Source organism: Augochlora pura, chromosome 6, assembly GCF_028453695.1.
Source record: "Augochlora pura isolate Apur16 chromosome 6, APUR_v2.2.1, whole genome shotgun sequence".
NCBI classification, from domain to species: Eukaryota; Metazoa; Arthropoda; class Insecta; order Hymenoptera; family Halictidae; genus Augochlora; species Augochlora pura.
The window spans coordinates 23,432,781-23,450,673 of NC_135777.1; the positions used below are offsets into that span (position 1 = coordinate 23,432,781).

Sequence of the window (17,893 nt, forward strand, 5' to 3'; positions counted from 1 at the left end):
AATTACCCTAAACCCCCCTCGTCAAACATTTTTCAACAATGTTTTCATTCAAGAATTCGGTACAAATTTGCACGTTCATAACGTATCGTCAAGGAAATTAGAAATTTTATCAATTGCATTGACACAATCGTAGATAATGTTTATTCGATTATACGAGGGTCAAAATTGGCGCGACATAAGATGACATTTAAAAAATATGTACAAGCTTGTGTAGGTATATCTACAAATTTAATAATCTCCCGTGTCACTTTTTACATTTCATGAAAATTACTTTTTTGCGTGCTTTAAGAATAAATGTACAGACGTTTAATGAAACGAGTGTTTCTTTTGTTAAAGAACTATATTATACAAAGTAATAAACAAATGATTGATATATTTTAACTTTTTTTTCTTCTTTAGAATAGATTTGTATTGCGTTTATGATTTATTTATGAAGTGACATTAAAGGGGACCTAAACAGCAGAACAGCGACGAAGTTTGCTACAAAAATAAAATAGAAATTTCAAATTACATTTCGCATATAATTTCTTGTATAAATACATGGTTCCGATCTCTGGCGAAAGAAATGAACTAGGATGTGTGATGTGTACCAGCATTTACAATCATACTAATTGTACAAATAAAATTACAGAAACAAAAACCAAACAGGGAATTACAAGTTGTTTCGATAGTAATTTAAGATTTATTACTTTAGTATAAAAGTATTTGTAATACTTAATATCAAGGCCAGGAGCCATGAAATGTAATATTTGTTCTTAAATTTAGTTCAATAATATTCACAGCTCGTATTTAATTTTTTCGTACATGTAACGTTATTAACTAGAGTCGTGCAATTTATAGATCCCCCTTAATGTTTATAAATTATAGCTTGTATACAACTAAAAATAATATAATAAAACAATCAACTGAATTTTCACGCTGCAAAGTAGAGTAACTAATGGTAAAATCTTTTGTGAAAACCAACGAATTCAAAGTCGCTTGAAGTGTACGATATTACTATAACAAATCTCACGCAATTGAAAAAAGTTCAGCTACATAACTCTACTCGCGGAGAACCTTTACAACATTAGTTAAAGATTATATGTGCGACACACCTATGATTAAAATTCTTAATGCTCGTCTTTAGGATCATTACTTCAGTATAAAATCTATTTTTGCATTATATTATACACTACTTCGGATAATGAGATAAAAGAAACACAAGGGAAAAATAAAATATCTGCGATATTCGAAAAAAGAATTAAATACCCTGATTGGGGAATTAATCGTAATTATATAATTTGTACTGAATACAGATAAACCACTATGTTTTCATAATAATATATTTGATTACGAATTGTGCAGAATTGTAAATATATTACACATTCTACAACATTGTTCATAAACTTCTTCGTAACTTCTTTGCAGCGGAAAACTCGTATATCTTAAATATTAAAGATACACATACAGTTATAGTAATATATACCGTTATTTATACAGCCTAACCTCTAAGTAGAGCCTTATAGACAACATGATTTTGTTTCTTCTTCCGCTGCTACTTCAATAGAATTTCACCCAAAGTCCGTCGTAATGTCATGAAATAAAAAGTATAATTTATCTTGATACAAGGCCATACTTCCAATAAATCTAAATGTTTATAAAAAATCGAAAACTGCATACTTCATTTTTCATTCCCCTTTCAATAAATGTGCGCGACGCTTTTGTATCTTAACTTCATATAATAATTATTCTAAAAACGTACATCCTTCAGTTTTTCCACAATTCAGACAATCTAACTTCACGCGGATACACATTACAGTATATCAAATGATCTGTTAAATTATATATGAAAACAGCATCATATGTCATAGTCTACAAAATGAACGACTTTCTTTGTTCAAAAGATTTTTTTACACAAGGATACCAGCCTCTCATGGAATTAGCTTTATAGCTAAATCATCACGCAATGCACTTATGGTCCCCTGTTTTTATCACTAAAAACTTCAATGAAAACAGTACTTTGTGATTACTGTAGAGTGTATCAGTACACTATTCAAGGGGAATTATTGAAGACTACGAAACATATATTACATAAATATTAAATTACTTTTTGTCCAATTCACGATTACTGGAATTAAGTTGTGCAAAACACTTGGAGTTAGATTCACAAAATTTCTAATTTTCTCATATCAAGTTATTTTCTTCACTTTGTAGCATATGTATTTATACAATTTTATTTAATTTGTTTCTATTGTGTAGCAGTATCTGAAATGCTTTGCCGCCACGTCGCGTGGAAAGGAATCTTTAAAATTTTAACACGTGTCTTGGGCAATGCCGTTAGTAACAGTTTTTGCAGTTGAGGCAACGGCAATATATCCACTTGAGGATTTGTTAAGTTTGGTTGTTTATCGTCACCTGAAAAATGAAGATTTTTTTTTAATAGCTACACGTATGAAGCGATTGGCTTGTCTATATACAAATCTGCTTAAAATATACCTTTTTGATTGTCGTTTTCATCTTCAACATCTTCGATTAATTTTAAACAAGGTACTGGTTTAAGAACAGGTATCGAGTCACCAGTGACTTGTTTGCTCATTAAATTACATTGATCAACAAATAATTCTGTAACCCTAAGTAACTCAAGTGTAACACCCCAAACGAAGTGTGTTAAATTATTCGACAATTCGGTAACACCACCGAGCACCATGTTGTTGGATGTTGCCGACTGGGATATGTAAGTTGGTATAATTAATAGCCTCTTAATATTTTTACAGTTTGCAAGACATTTATCGAAGCCATTTTTCACGTCGAAATTGACCAACTCCATTTGACTTAAATTTTGTAGTTTCGACACACCTTCCAAAATGTCGAAGGTGCAGCATGAGCCTTGCCCCTTTTCAAGCCTTAGACGTTCTAATTTCTGCAGTTTTATCAAAACAGTTGTACCAAATTTATCCGGAAAATCGGAACATTCGCCCAATTCCAGTGTCTCCAAATTTTGTAAATTTTGTATAATATCAATTTTCTTTTTTCCAAGTTCCTTAACCGATGTTAAACTCTGCAATACATGTGAACTTTAATGATTAAAGAAACACGGCACGATAACTGGCAAGTAAAAGAACCACTAGTGTAGCAACTACTTACAAGTTGCGATAAATGCGTTAATTCTTGTAAAGGCGTGAGATCTTCCTGCAGGGACATTCCGCTTATTGCTTTCAACCTCAATTCTTGACAACGTTTCAGATTTCCAACCGATTCCAGATTTAATGTATCGCATTTTATTGACATTGCACTTAATACCTCCAGCTGAGGACAACTGCTTATTACTTCTTCAACTACTATTACAGGGCATCTGCACAACTCTAGCTTGACGAGACTAGTTACGCGCGGTATAACCACCAAGAACTTCTTCCAAATGCTGTCGGATTCACCTGCCACAAGCATTTTTCGAAGATCTAAGTGTTGAGTGCCACGCCTTTGCAACGTATCCGCCAAGCCGTCCCAGTCCGTAACTTGACTATTTTTCATTCGTACAGTTTTCCACAAAGAAGGATGTGCAGCCAAATCCCTCCACATTTTGCAAACCCTAGCCGCCCGAAGTAATTCTTGAACTTTAAGGTATTGGAATATACGTAACAAGGCATGATAGCCAGCACAGACTGAATCCATAAAATGTTGTTGCTGTTCTGTTTCCGGTTGAGGTTGTTTCCTTCTGCAAGTATCGAGATAAAATTACAATTAAAAGCTTATTTTTTTTTTAAAAGAAATTGCCTAAGATCTATGTACTAAGGGTATCATTCATCGCATATTGTTAATCGTAAAATTGGTTCATTTCTAAAATAAAAAGAGTAATTGTACATTACTATCCGAACTTTTCGAGATTTCCCTTAACATTAAGGCGAAAATATGAATTTTTTTTAAAGAGGCTTTTAAAGGACCAATGATTTACAACAATGATGCCGACGATCTTATATACTGTATCGAATAAGTAATACAGGTAAAAGCCTCTGAAAAACAAGTCGTAAACATTGAGAACTCGACATTAAAAAAAACAACAGATTAAAGGTATAGAAACAAAAAACAAACATAAACAGAAGGTATAAATAATTGGGAACAAGGACTGTAGGAAATTCGTGGGAAAACGCACTAAGAGTTTTTTTGTGTTTCAGCTCGCACATGTCTTTATATCTGTAAATATAAAAAGTAAAAATGAATTAGATTTTTTCCACTGAAGCACTTATCAGTAGCTGGATCAGTAATTGTAGTACGAATTATAAATAACATGTTAAAAAATTTAGCTGATTCTTTTCTTCGAATTTTACCGAAAAAAGGAGCGAGTATATCGAACACAGGCATATATGTTCATTCATACTACAATTACACGATACCTGCAAGAACCAACGATATGTGATTGTTTTGTTCAAATTTTTCTTTTCACACGTCTTAAAAATTTGGCCGCATTTCTAAGAAGCTAAGGCAGTGTGCTTCGATCACAAGACAAAATCAAATTCATTTTTCACCTCGAACTTTTATATTTTCAAATATAATAAACGTCAGTATATATTGCATTTACAAAGGCATTCGCATAATTTTGCAAGAAATTTTCTCAATAATAATTTAATGAGGCTATGCCAGAAGGTTCCGACACAATTGAAAAAAAAAAGAAATATTAAAAAGAAAAACAATGAAATACTTCAAAACACACTGATGATAATCAACTAATTATCATAAAAAAGCACACATATCTTGTAAATACAATATGTACAAAGCAACTGCCAAAACCTCAAAAGAGAGTTGCCTTACTTTATCTGGAGAAAATGTATAAAATAAGGAAGTAAAAGAAATATGTTGGTGTGTTTGAAAAACAAACACTTACTTGCTACTTATTTTAATAGTACCCAAACTACTTGTGACCGATTGACGTGAATCAACTTTATCAATATTTGTACTAGTATTTGTATTATTTACTAACGCCGTCCTATCAGGTGATTTATTACTTGGTTTCTCGGTTCTCTCTCTAAGATCTGTTTTCGGATTGATTCTGTCGTTTTCTGATCTATTTACAGCCAACATTTTATTGCTGTTGTTGCACGTTTCTTCTCTCTGTTCTTCTATAGAACATGCAGTGATTTCTGTAGGTGTAATGCTTTTTGATAAATTTCTATCGCCCGACTTGTCGACATCTTTCCCTAAAGAATTTGTCGACAAAAGCCCATGTGATCTGGCGATTAACGAACTTTCAGCAGTGTTCGAAATATCAGTAAACGAACCATCCTGAAGTATTGGAGGCTTGTCACCAATTTTATCAGGTTTCACTGTTATAGCTGGTTGAACAGCCATGGCGTTATTTTTTGGCACAACAATATATTTTTTACCGCCCATCAATGCGATATTTTGAGCTGGTTTAGGTACAATTCCATCATGACTTTGCAAAAACTCATTTTCGGTCTGTGAATACCAACTGGTCTCCTTTTTCTCTGAATTTGACGGGGAGTACGATGCCGACGATGGTGTTTTTGCAACTTTAATAGCATTCCGAGACTGCGATTCCGTATTATCAGATTTTGGAAGTCTTTGTAATTTCGGCGGAGTTGAGTTCGCTTGATGTTTTGGTTTTGCACTTTGCGTGCCTAACATACTAATAGGTATTAGTGGAGGAGGTGTCATAGACGCATTTGTCTGAGATTGTTGAGATTCACTAGTATCCTGCTGACAGTTCTACAACAAAATGGACACATTTAAAACTTCTACGCTGTAATTTCATTCAAATATGTCTGGCTAATAACAATTAGAAAACTTGAACATAATCTGTGTGAAATTATGGATTTGATTCGTAATTACACTAAACTAGCGAATTCTTAACTGCATTATTATGAAAAATATTTTAAATATTATAGTTACAAGTCGAAAGAAGAATTACTCGTAACAAATTTAAAAGTACTCAGTTATAGTTCTAAATGAAACATACCTTGCAAACGTAATCGTCACTTCCCGCAAATTCCAAACCGTCAACACATTCAGGATGATATAAACAGAGACACACGCTACATTGTAAGCTTGGTATTAACCCCATACTTGTTGAACATCTTATACTGCATGGTTCTTGAACTTTCGGCCTGTAAGATGTGCGTTGATTGGGGACAGGGATTTAGGAATGAAAAACACAAAATTTAAATTAGGGATTTAAGGATTTAAAGGATAAAGAAGGATACAGTTATGAAAAATATAGAGGAAATGTTTGAACTGCTTCAGAATAAAATCTCTAACTCTATGATTATGTATACTCATTATACAGCATGCATCTGAATAATTCATAACGAAAAAATTTATTTTAATTTTTCATTAAACAATGCAAAATCCAATTGTTTGTATGTCTACTGAAGCATAATTTATGCATGAAATTATTAAAAGAATTATTGTATAGATAAACATAGAAAATAATATTTTGTAGCAAAATAAAATATTTCTGTACTAGTACAACTACTACAAAATTATAATAATAATAATAATTTAGAATTGTACGAAGTAATTTTCCTTTTTGAAACATTTTCTTTTACTGAATATATATATTTGGAGATTTATGACATTTACGAATTTTAAAGAGAAAAATACATATAGTGATTGCACATGCTGTAAATCCTTCATTGGACCTTTTTAAAGCATATTAAACATGATTATTAACTATTAATGGTAACCATTAGCCATTAATCATGTTTAACTACTAAGCATTTTGGATACCCTCGAATATTGCAAACTAATCGCGATTATTCTATATGATAGAAATTTTATAAAATAAAATAATTAAGTACTCACGTTAGTTGTCTTTTAGGCTTTGGAGGTAGAGGTTTTTCTACTATTGGCTGACTTCTTCTCGTGCTTGTGGTTCTTTGAGGTGGAAGCATTTCACTTTCTTCAGATGATTTTATTTCTGCTATGCATATATAAAACGTAATTCTTATAAAAATGATATTTAATATATCAAAAATGATAAATTGAAAATCCATTTATTAACGCACTCGCTACTATCGTTCGTTTTGGAATTAATCTTCGTAATAAAAATATTATATTAAAAAAAAAAGAATGTCTCGTTTATGAAATATAAAAACATGTAACAAAGAAAAATTTTCAAATAATTTTAGGAGATGATGAATGCGAGTTTCAATGGGTTTGCCATTTGTAAGTTTACAATTCAATAAAATGAAAAACGAGGAAGATAAGAGAAATTATAATTTTATGTTAATATAGATGCATACTTATTTGAGGAGTTCTTTTCCCAGGCACTTTGACTTTAAATCCAGTAGTTGGAGTTTTTGGTGATTTAACAGATTTTGTAGGCACAGTTACAGGAGCAGCAGGAGGTGGTTCCGCAGCTCTTCTGCCAGGTGTACTTTTCTTATGTATAAAGCTTTTCCTGCCTGGAGTTGATCCTACAGACCCCTATAATAAGGTACCAATTAGTATCAAACCATGTTAATAAAACAACTGTAGTTTCCAACATGGGTAAACCTTATATGGCCCCCCAAAATTTTTGTATAAACAATAAAATTACATACTCTCATTCTTTTTGCATCCCTAATAATTTCCTTGTCAGGATCATCAATACCAATTGGTTCTTTGAAGAATGTAAAATTATCAACAGTCAACTCTTTTGTGTTAACTATAAAAATGCAAAAATAAAATTGTCACAATTAAGCTTAGATATTATTGATAATGCATACATCATAAATCATGCTTACGAAATTCTGCAACTTCTCTGAAGCTTCTGACTTTCTTCCCCTTTGGTGTATAATAATATATATCAGCCATTCTTTTGAGGGTTGAGTCGGTACTCGCTCTAAATACTAACTCTCTCTTCCAACCGTATTTGAAAGGTTCTTTGAATGCTGGGTTTGTCATATCAACAGCCACTTTTTGCTTCGATGTGCTTCCTGGACTAACGCCGCGAGTTGAACGACCTTTAGATCTCTGCGATGTCGCTGGACTACTGGTAGCCGATGAATTTGTTGACTTTGTTGAAGTTTCCTCTGTTCTTTGCATGTCTGTTTCAGATTCCATAGTATTTGGGAAACCAATTGAATCTGTTTCAGACTTGTCCGACTCTTTCTCCTTCTTTATTTTATCTATATCTAATGTATGTTCCAAATCATAATTATGCATCCTATTGTCGTCTGAATCATCATCATTTCTTCCATCAAAGTTTCTCCTTATACTATATTTAAACCGTTTTGCCAATTGCGCTTCCGCTATCTCAGCTTCAGCTGTAATAAGTTATATAAACATGTAACATTTCATATCGTTATGAATGTCACTGCTCTTACAATATATAAATTGCATTATGTTACTATATCTTTTGTATCAAGTATATAATTATATATAACTGAACATGCGTTTAAAACTAGTAACTATTGAATTCTCAAAATAGATATATTCTTACTGACATTATTAATTTAGAAAAATGTATGTTTCCTATATCATAACTTAAAAAACCAATCGGTTCATAATTAGGATATACGAACAAAAGAGAAGAAATATAAACAGCTTAAAAAACATAGTAGGATTAACATAGTGCTCGGTGATGAAGATATAATCTACGCATAGAACATGGTACAACAACAATGGCCAATACCGATCAGTTTTCTCAGAACATGACTTCCCGGTTCCATTTCGCTATCTCCCTGCGTATCGAATCCATTGAATTCCATAGACTCCTCGGAGCTAACATTATCCGGTTCTGAAAGTTTCCGCTTGCGTCCTTTTGTACTTGTATCGCTCTCTGTGGTACTAGTCGAATTGGCTTTGAACTTCCGTAATTTTCTCCTAGCGACTAGTATCGGACTCGTCTTTGGTGAAGCTTTAATATCACCGTTCACTTCCTGACAATCCATCCCATCGGTTACTTCCACTTTGATCTGCATCTCTGGTAACTCCGGTATTTCAGTGATTTCTAGGTTAGGAGTCTCGCGCGCCTCGGCCGCGTTCCCGCCATTCACGTTGGCCCCGTCCATCGTGAGGCCCCTTCGGGTTCGTACCCTTATACCACGTACTCCGACGAATGCCGCGTGAAGAACGTTAATATTACGTTACCCGGACACTTCGCCTAAACTCCATTCAACGTATCTTCGCATAAGCACCCGTGCTACAGTCCCCTTGCGTCTGAGTACCACGATCCCGCGCTCATCTGTCCGCGAGAATGCGCATAACACACGCGCAGGCACCACTACGCGCTATTTACACAACCGCCAGGTTTTCTCTCGATAGGATGGGTTTTTCGATTGACTGTCATTACTGCCGCACTACCGCATCACGCGCGTATCCCGGTACCGACGAAGGAACTGTACAACAATAAAAATTACTTATCTCCCCACAATGGTGATTTGGATATAGCCTTCAACTTAAAAACGACAACAACTTCGGAGAGACACGAAGCGTCTGTAAAACACGCAACCGGAAATGGCCGAAAAAATATTCTGAAGGCTGATTTCCATCGAAACGTTGTATCGCATGTAACGCGCGTTGACTAATTAACAAGATTCACAAAATGGTTGTATCGTCTTTGTTCCATTATTATGTAAAACAATTTATAAATGCCGTAATAAAACAGTTAATAATTGTCTAATGTCAATATGTGACATGTATGTGGTACGTAAAATAGCGCTGCAGATTTTTAATAATAATTATTATTACGCAAGTGAAAATTTTATATGCACAGTATAAAAGTCTAATAGAATTTAGACAAATTTATGTGTATACGTAAATGTTATTTATGGTATTTCCGAATTTGCGTTTTCATGCGAACACTGGCTTTACGCTGTATAATAGCAGAGGTGCTCAACTTTGGGAACACGTCTCTGGCGGATTATTATGTACGCATGTATAGGTGAACCATGGCTAAATGTATTGCTATGAGAATAAGCGAGTGCACATACATGCCACACTTCTGCAACTTCGATTTCGCATACTAATCCAAGGTAAAGAAACAGAATAGGTCCGTGGCGCACAGTGAAAATAGTTTAGAATTGACAGTTTTGTTTCATTACTGTTGGAACTGTTAAACAGAGATAGCATTCATTTATAATGACATCCAGTTAAAAGAAATTTATATCTCACACGATTCTCTATACAGGCAAGTTCAAAGTAAATTTTTCTGGCCTGTCTTGTCACTTATTTGAAATACCATGTATTCGCTACTTTATAAGGACGATGTTCCGATAATTAGTGCTCGCTGTTAAGTAACAAACATCTATTGTAAAATATACTAACGTCGTTTGTTGTGTATTCAAAGACGTTATCAATTGTACAACGATAAATAAGATACGCATCAGATAAACCATATTAGCCCCATTAAAAAAATTGAACGTTGTAAAGTATCTTTATTGCTTTGTAGAATATACGCGCCGTACTGAAAACCAATTATTGATTCTGTCCTTATATAATAAATAATTTATTATTTTCGATATATAACAATAATGCGAATATAATTTTTATATGTGTTTAATATTTTTCTACAAAAAAAAAAATATTAAAATGTTTCAGTATTTAAAATTTATCAATTTATAATCTGATATTGTCTACTTCACATAATTTCATTGATATTAGAAATACGAATACAGATAAATTTTCAATTATTTTGTTTAATATGCAGGTCCAAGCGCATCCTTCAAATGGAGCGTGTTCTGAAAGCTGTACCAGCAGACTTAAGAGTAAAAATGGAGGCCCTTGTGCACGATTTAACTTTGGCATTAGAAGAAAGCAGCAATGGTGTAAATGGCAGGCGCCGTTGGGGTATCAGAAGGAGGGCTCGTTCTACAGGCAATATTCGTAAGTTCAAGGGAGAGATACTAAGTTTCTTTTGAAGAAGTTATCTATTTAAGTTGGCTTTACGTAAACAGATGTTCAATAAAGATTTTTATTGAAGCCGAAAACACCTCTGTGCTAATCAAACTCGTGTGAAATCAGTTCCAGTCTACTTCTACAAGGCGCACAGGGGATTGTTGTCAAGATTGCATTTATAGAAACCGTATATCATTACAGAAAGAAGTCAAACTTTATATGTCTTTGAAAAGTAATTTTTTGGAACGTAACAAATAATGAGAAACTTTTTTAAGACAATTTCTAAGCAATTAGTTTTTATTTCAGCATCACTGAACATGAACAAACATTCGGACGACAGTTCATCTTCCATTTGCGACATCCATATACCAAAAAATACTGCAGCATCCAAATATCAGTCGGACAGCGATGATACAAATCAAACAAAACGATTCGCGCGTTTCTCGAATTTGAACAATGTTAGCAACATAGAAAGCGATTCTGTCAACGAAAATTTTGTACCAAGAGGTAATCCGAGACGTAAAAGAAAATTTAAGAGAATGGCTATAGATTCAGATTGTAATCCATCGACATCTCAAACAGTAGCAATTATGTCAACCACGCTTGGAGATAAAAAAAGGATACTAAGAGGCGATTGTAAAAATAGATACGGAACGATATGGTAATGTATATCGCTTGTACTAACTGATAAACGAAAAAAAATTTTGTTGAATGCTAGGGAAAGTTTCCCTTTTCAGGTGTGGTAAACGTAAAAGATCGTGCAGGGAACGCTCTACAGATTGCGAAATGAGATCATTAAAACCGAACAGAACTTCAAAATCAAGAAATCGCATTAAAATGCAAACTGACGATACCATAGATTGCTCTAGGATATCAAGTTCAAGCATTTCATCTAGTGATTCAGAGGCTGGGCTAATTACAAATGATGAAGATCGTGAAGGTACTCGTTTACCTAGCTTTGGACGACTTTTTTTTTTTATCTATAACTAATTCCTTTGACTTTAGGCGATGACGAGCAATCAGATTGGATTGGAGAATCTAGTTGGTGGGATGATGGTGAAAGCGCGAGCGAAGATAAAGTTACTACAGATGCAGCTTTTCAGATGTTGTTACATGGAAATTTTGATCATGTAACAGATAAAGGAAGAAAAAGTTACAGGCAAAGGATCCAAAAAATTCGAGAGGGTCTCAGCGGGAGAGAGATACGTGCTGGTCGTCGTCACGTTGATAACAAGCCTGGATATTCGATTATCACGTCGGCCAATGAAAAAGTATCCAGATTTTTACAAGATCCGACTCAAAGTGAACTCAAGTTGCATCCCATGCGACAACCGGAACGAGAAAAACTACGGAGACTGGCAAATTTATACAGTTTAAGTTTAAAGGGCGATTTAGGATGTCCAATTTTATACAAAACTCGACATACTACGCAAGCCATTTGCATAGATCAAGTTCCATTAAAACGATTTTCGGAATATAAAAGATTGAGAAGAACACCGCCAAATACACCAAATCAAGAAGCCAGTCACAATCAGGAATATCAAATTTGTAGTACAAGTTTCGGCTCACAAGTAATAACCCCTACATCACATTTAGATTCGGTACAAGCTTTACCAAAATTATCTCACGTAGAATGGGATTCAAATAGTATGGACATAGAAATTCACGGGAAACAAAAATATCACGATTACGGGCATTCAAAATCAAGTTAAACTAAACAAAATTGTTGCTTTGTTAATTTGTTTTTTAAAATAAATTATTAATATGCGTATACAGATATGGTTTTTACATAATATTTTCTTCAAATGAAGATTGTATGACTGGAAGTCTGTAGCCAAGCCTTGCGAATAAGTTAGAAATATTCAGAATACATTGTTTATATTAGATATATTTTTAAATATATTTAGGAGAACACAACGCTAAATTCCATGTATTACATAAGTCACATACTCATGCATTTCACGGCATATTATTTCAATCATTTATTATCATTTTATTTAATATTAAGATTTATTTAATATATGTTACATAAAATGTTAATATTAAAATTTATTCAAACCAATACATGTAAATATTTATATAACAAATGATCGTATCATGAGTTCTAAATGAAAATTTATTTCCTTGTTAATTTTTATTCAGTGTATAGTTTATTCGTAGTCTATTTCATCTCTAAGACAAAATTATATAGTAGCGGAATATACAAATTACAATACATGCTAGCCTAACATAACCATTTGATTTCATTTGTGAACGGTTTATAGATTCGGTCTTCAAGATTATCTACCTTCGCCCAATTTTTTGTTAGCAGCTAATGCATTCTCGTTAGCGATCATTTGGAAGTCTTGAAACCGTTGGGACACCCTTTGGTTCATCTTCAAGTACTTCTCCATACAATTGAGAGCACACTTTTCTTCCTTCGTTTTGATATCCCGTCCAGTAAAATCATTTATACAATCGATAAAACAAATTTCTGATAGTTTGTTATAGGACATCAGGAAGTCTCGAAACTGAAGTACAAAAATTTTGGTCATTCGTAGCTTCTATTATTAACGATCGATTGATATTTTTTTTAACAGAATTTGATATTTCGCGATCTACTGTGCGTATTTTACGTTCGTACATGCATTGTTCATTCATAAAAATCTGAGTCTGTCCTTTTATAAACAATACGCGATGAGAACCATGAAAATACATACGGCTTTAATCTGCTCAGAGTCCACATTTGTAGGAACCTGCATTGCCATTACAATTAATAGTTTACTTTTTGATTCTTATGTTCAACCACTGTACCAATGTACCTCTCGCAAAATTAAGAAACTTTGACGTGAATAATTTCTAGGTTAAAGTAAATCTACTTCTTGTGTAGCACGTGCGTATTTGCTGTATTGTATACGCATGCACAAAAATATTTTTGTAGAAGAGAAACTTCCGTTTCGAACTTTCTGTATAATATACTGAATAGAAAGCAATCGAATATTTCGTCTATTTATATACTTTAATATTTATTGATTGATTGACTGAACGATTGATGAGATTAAAGTTGTAATACATAAATAGTACTAAATATCGTAAAATAATTTCTAGCTTGTAAAGAAGGTAAACATGGATAAACTGTTAACTAAATTTTTTATCTGAACTCGTGGCAACTACATCATGTTCAATAAATAAAATTATTTGTTATTTAATATAGACTAACGAAATTTTAAACTGGTGCTTGAATATCGCTCCTAACTTCTTGTTATCAGCGTTTGATGTTTTGCAGCTGCCTCACGACACACTATTTCCGAACGCATGCGCGTGGAAACTTACTGAAAACTCGTCACAGATTCACTTCTGTAATAGTACCCTATGCTTTCAAATCAGTCAAACAAGTGGCAAATTTACTTTATAAATTATCAAAATGCAAAACAGAAATGGTTTCGATCCCGGTTTAAAATAACGCATTTAAACATTTTTAATTTTACATACAATTGCAATGCACATGTATGCTTTATCATACGTCTTTCGGAACACGCTATAACGTTTATTACGTAGTTTTTGAAAATGGATCCGTCTAACAACGAGAGACCAAGTCGTGAAATAAATTCTGAATCTTAAATAGTTCTGAAGTGTCGATCTTCATACGGTGACGATCAAAAATGGTAAAATTTATTTGTTGCTTGTCCAATTCAATTTCCTACATCTATGAAAGACTTATTAAAAATATTAGAATTAATAAGGCATTTTGAAAAAACGTGTAAAGCGAGAACCGATCATTCGTGTTGCAGGTATTATAGTATAGGAAGGTGGGAACCATTTATTATTACGGCACAAAAATTAGCCGTGAATGAGAATAGAGGACAAAGCTAGTAGAAATTGAACAGATGTTTTCTGTCGGCAGTTGACCGCGGTGCACGAACCATAGTGGGCTCAGTCTTTATTTCGGTTACGTCGAAGCGTTCATGTTTTATTTCGAAGGTGAGCAGTAAATAAATACTTTCGTCGTGTTACCTCATTTTATAAATTTTAACTAACTATTGAAACCACGTATCTTTGTGATTCCCATTAAATAAAGTTTGTACACACGTACACGAACGTGACGATGCTTTGTGGGCCAAATGTGCGTAATTATTGGTTATCGTAACGATGCGAAACAAGCAACGAACGAAGATTTGTCAAAGCAATGAAACATTTCAAATTTGTGTCAGTATGTAGCATCGTCCGAAATTTTGTGACACAGATCGCAATCGATCAAAATTATCTTTTATCTACATCATGTTTGTATAAATACGTCGACAATTGCCTAACATAAAATTTTAGTTGAATCTCACGAAAGTTTCAAATGTTGCCCGCAAAATTCTTTTCTTTCTTATTGGTTATAAATCATAACGGTTTCCTGACGCTGTTGCTGTTATGTTTGCTAACCTTTTTAACGGCGATACTGCACGCATCGCAAATCAATCGATAGAGTCAAAAGTAAGTGCTTTCCATTGTAAATGATCATTTTAAATATTTTTAAAAAAAGCTATCAAATTTTGAATATCGGTTATGTGTGTCCTCTGCGCTACCATAAGTAAGCGATTGCAGCAACGAACGCTGTTTTCCATAGATGGCGTTCTCTTCCCATTTTTCACGGTTATTTATCTCGTATGATTTATTTGCAACGTTGCCCTTATTTATTACGTATCGTTATTATATTCGTGTGCGGCTTTTGATGACATCTAAACTCAATGTTACGCAATCAAGCGTAATTCGATAATTATTAATCGAAAGATTCGAAAAGTTTTTATATCTGAAAAATGTTGTCATTACAGAGTATCGATTAAGGATCACTACGCGATTCAAGTAACCATACTTCTCGCGAAGATGCATCACGATAATCGTAGTATTCCCTCCATCGATGGAACATCGAATTGCACACTGGGTAAAAGACCGCCATCGGCTAAATCGCAGAGCGGACAATTCGCGAAAATCACTACAAAAAACCGAACCTTGTACACTCAAAGGAAAAACGCCCCGAGCAATTTGTCGGTGAAAGAACAAAGTGGCGGGAACGCGTTTCATCGAAAACATTTTACAGAGGAGAAAAGAATCGATCCGAAAGATCAAACGAAGTCTAGAGACAAATGTTCTAACGATACGGACTATGACGACGCGATTGCTGCTTTGCATAGAGAAATAGAGAACTGGAAAATCAGCGAAGCTTTGACCCCCAGGACCGAAGAGAGATTCACCGGGACGCCGAGCGAACATCGTACTTTCAGTTACGGTATTAGAAATCGAACATAAACGCGATATATTCTTGTCCATTTCGCTACGTCGATTATGTTCAAATATATTTTTATTATTCGCAGTAGCATCCGGCGAAACCACAAAGAGGCAGCGAAGTCCCAATAATCCTCTTAAATCCGCCAGGACGTACATTGACTTCCCCGCTGTAACGTGAGTACGATGCTTTTTTTCTTTTGGACGTAGGATTAGAGCTACGCTCGAACCCAAGAAAGAACCATCCCTCTTCTGTGTAACATTTCTTCCCGACCTCACAATTTGAAAGTACGTGCGACGGCTACGTCGAACTTAATTGGCTGCTCAAGGCCATTGTGAATGGTTACCCCCCATTGTCCTTCTGTTTGGCTAACTGGTAGCTCCATCTTCCTCGATCAAGGGCACCATTTTTACATAAACGAGAATGTAGCGGCGGCCTCGGATAAGAACATTTTCAAACAAATATCTTTTGTTTAATCAATCCTCCAGCTTCAATTACAATCAATCTTATTGTTGGAGACGCATTTCAAAGGGGAAACTAAATCGGTTCTTTCTTCGGCTCGAACGTGTGCCTTCAACGATCGCCGATTTTTGCTCGCGCGATTTTCTTCCGTGTAATACGCAAATATTCTGCTAAAATATTCCCTCGCAGAATGTTTTTCAAACGCGTGACGGCAGAGTGTTTACTGTGCCTGTATATTCGTGCAGCTTTATCGGCCAAGTGATTAGTTTTATCGTGCTAACACAGTGTTTCCAACAATGTGATCAAGGTAAGTGTACGATACAAATTATTCGTAAAGAAATACACGCCGCTAATAATGGATGAAAGAGTAGTACCCCGGTGTATGATGGCGAACGCACGTGTGCGTTTCGTTCGCGTACGATAAAACGTGACCGAGTCGATTGTCATGCATCGAACAGACAAGAAAGAGGGCCCCGGGAGTGTCTTACGTAAGTAACTGTAAATGAAGAACGACGGGAGAGAGACGCGCGGCTGTGTATCTTCACGATGCAAGTACACACGCGCGGCAAAGGCTACGTCATTCTGGAATTTTCGAAAGTTTCGTCTAACCGGTTTCCGATTGCAGACAGTGAGGCTCGTTTAGCTTGTCGGCGGTGTGCTCGTATCCAGACTAACCTCCGCGGACCATTTACCATCGTTATCTCCTGTATTTACCCAGACAGTAATTTCTCGATCTTTCATTCATATTTCCCACGCTGCGCGATCATTCGCGAACCGTTTACAAAATTAACGATGCATCTACGATCTGGTAAAATTCGTCATTTAACGCGTAGACTGTAAAACGTGAAATAATATTTGTCGATAGCATAAAAAACGAACAGCAATTCTCGATGTTTACACGCGTGAAATCTTGGTAATTTTCTTTAACGTTGCGAGGTGTTCTCGAGCAGCGGACACTATTTCTTATTGACCGGAGGGACTCGGGGGATACACCTCGTGGCCAAAGACAAAGAGAAGCCCAGCATTGGGCGCGCCACGAAATGGTGGGGACGAACGCGAGACGGTAACAAGGGAGAACGTAGTGCCACGTTATGCAGGACACCCGATGTAATTCGATACGATCGACCGCGTTCGTGTCTCCGGGCCTCCACTTTCATTCAATACAACAGATGCATTTAAATTTTCGCGGCCGGGCGTCGCGCGCGCGCTCGCGCCGCCATGATTAATTAACGTGCACGGCCGACGGCCGCAAACTTATCGGGACACCGGCCGTTGCAACTGTTTGGGAGTGCTGTCACGAGTGAAAAATGATAATGAGCACAGTGCTGTAGGTTAGTGAGAACAATAGCCACTTACGCTAATCAACGGCGGCCG

At 35.1% G+C, this 17,893-nt stretch overlaps 3 protein-coding genes across 8 annotated transcripts; 1 reads left to right on the top strand and 2 right to left on the bottom strand.

The window, feature by feature from the left end:
• Window positions 1-224: 224 nt before the first annotated feature.
• LOC144471861 (uncharacterized) lies at window positions 225-9,444 on the bottom strand. 2 transcript variants are annotated; one of them, XM_078184414.1, is made up of 10 exons: window positions 8,606-9,444; window positions 7,716-8,237; window positions 7,533-7,636; window positions 7,233-7,416; window positions 6,793-6,910; window positions 5,948-6,095; window positions 4,856-5,697; window positions 3,124-3,691; window positions 2,476-3,037; window positions 225-2,394 (listed from the first exon to the last, which is right to left on the bottom strand). In XM_078184414.1, the coding sequence occupies exons 1-10, from the start codon at window positions 8,982-8,984 to the stop codon at window positions 2,228-2,230; spliced, it is 3,594 nt and encodes a 1,197-aa protein (XP_078040540.1). In that variant the 5' UTR covers window positions 8,985-9,444; the 3' UTR covers window positions 225-2,227. The 2 variants fall into 2 exon arrangements, with proteins under 2 accessions (XP_078040540.1, XP_078040541.1); XM_078184415.1 differs by having other exon boundaries at window positions 226-2,394; window positions 6,793-6,907.
• A 375-nt stretch (window positions 9,445-9,819) lies between these two features.
• Window positions 9,820-12,582, top strand: LOC144471472 (G patch domain-containing protein 2). Of its 5 annotated transcripts, none has more exons than XM_078183541.1 (7): window positions 9,954-10,102; window positions 10,622-10,797; window positions 10,936-11,041; window positions 11,116-11,316; window positions 11,392-11,470; window positions 11,547-11,749; window positions 11,815-12,582. In XM_078183541.1, the coding sequence occupies exons 2-7, from the start codon at window positions 10,744-10,746 to the stop codon at window positions 12,519-12,521; spliced, it is 1,350 nt and encodes a 449-aa protein (XP_078039667.1). In that variant the 5' UTR covers window positions 9,954-10,102; window positions 10,622-10,743; the 3' UTR covers window positions 12,522-12,582. The 5 variants fall into 5 exon arrangements, with proteins under 5 accessions (XP_078039666.1, XP_078039667.1, XP_078039668.1 ...); XM_078183542.1 differs by having other exon boundaries at window positions 11,395-11,470; XM_078183538.1 differs by having other exon boundaries at window positions 11,116-11,470.
• A 150-nt stretch (window positions 12,583-12,732) lies between these two features.
• Tim9a (translocase of inner membrane 9) lies at window positions 12,733-13,969 on the bottom strand. Its single transcript, XM_078183543.1, has 2 exons — window positions 13,509-13,969; window positions 12,733-13,319 (listed from the first exon to the last, which is right to left on the bottom strand). The coding sequence occupies exons 1-2, from the start codon at window positions 13,554-13,556 to the stop codon at window positions 13,089-13,091; spliced, it is 279 nt and encodes a 92-aa protein (XP_078039669.1). The 5' UTR covers window positions 13,557-13,969; the 3' UTR covers window positions 12,733-13,088.
• Between the last annotated feature and the right edge of the window lie 3,924 nt (window positions 13,970-17,893).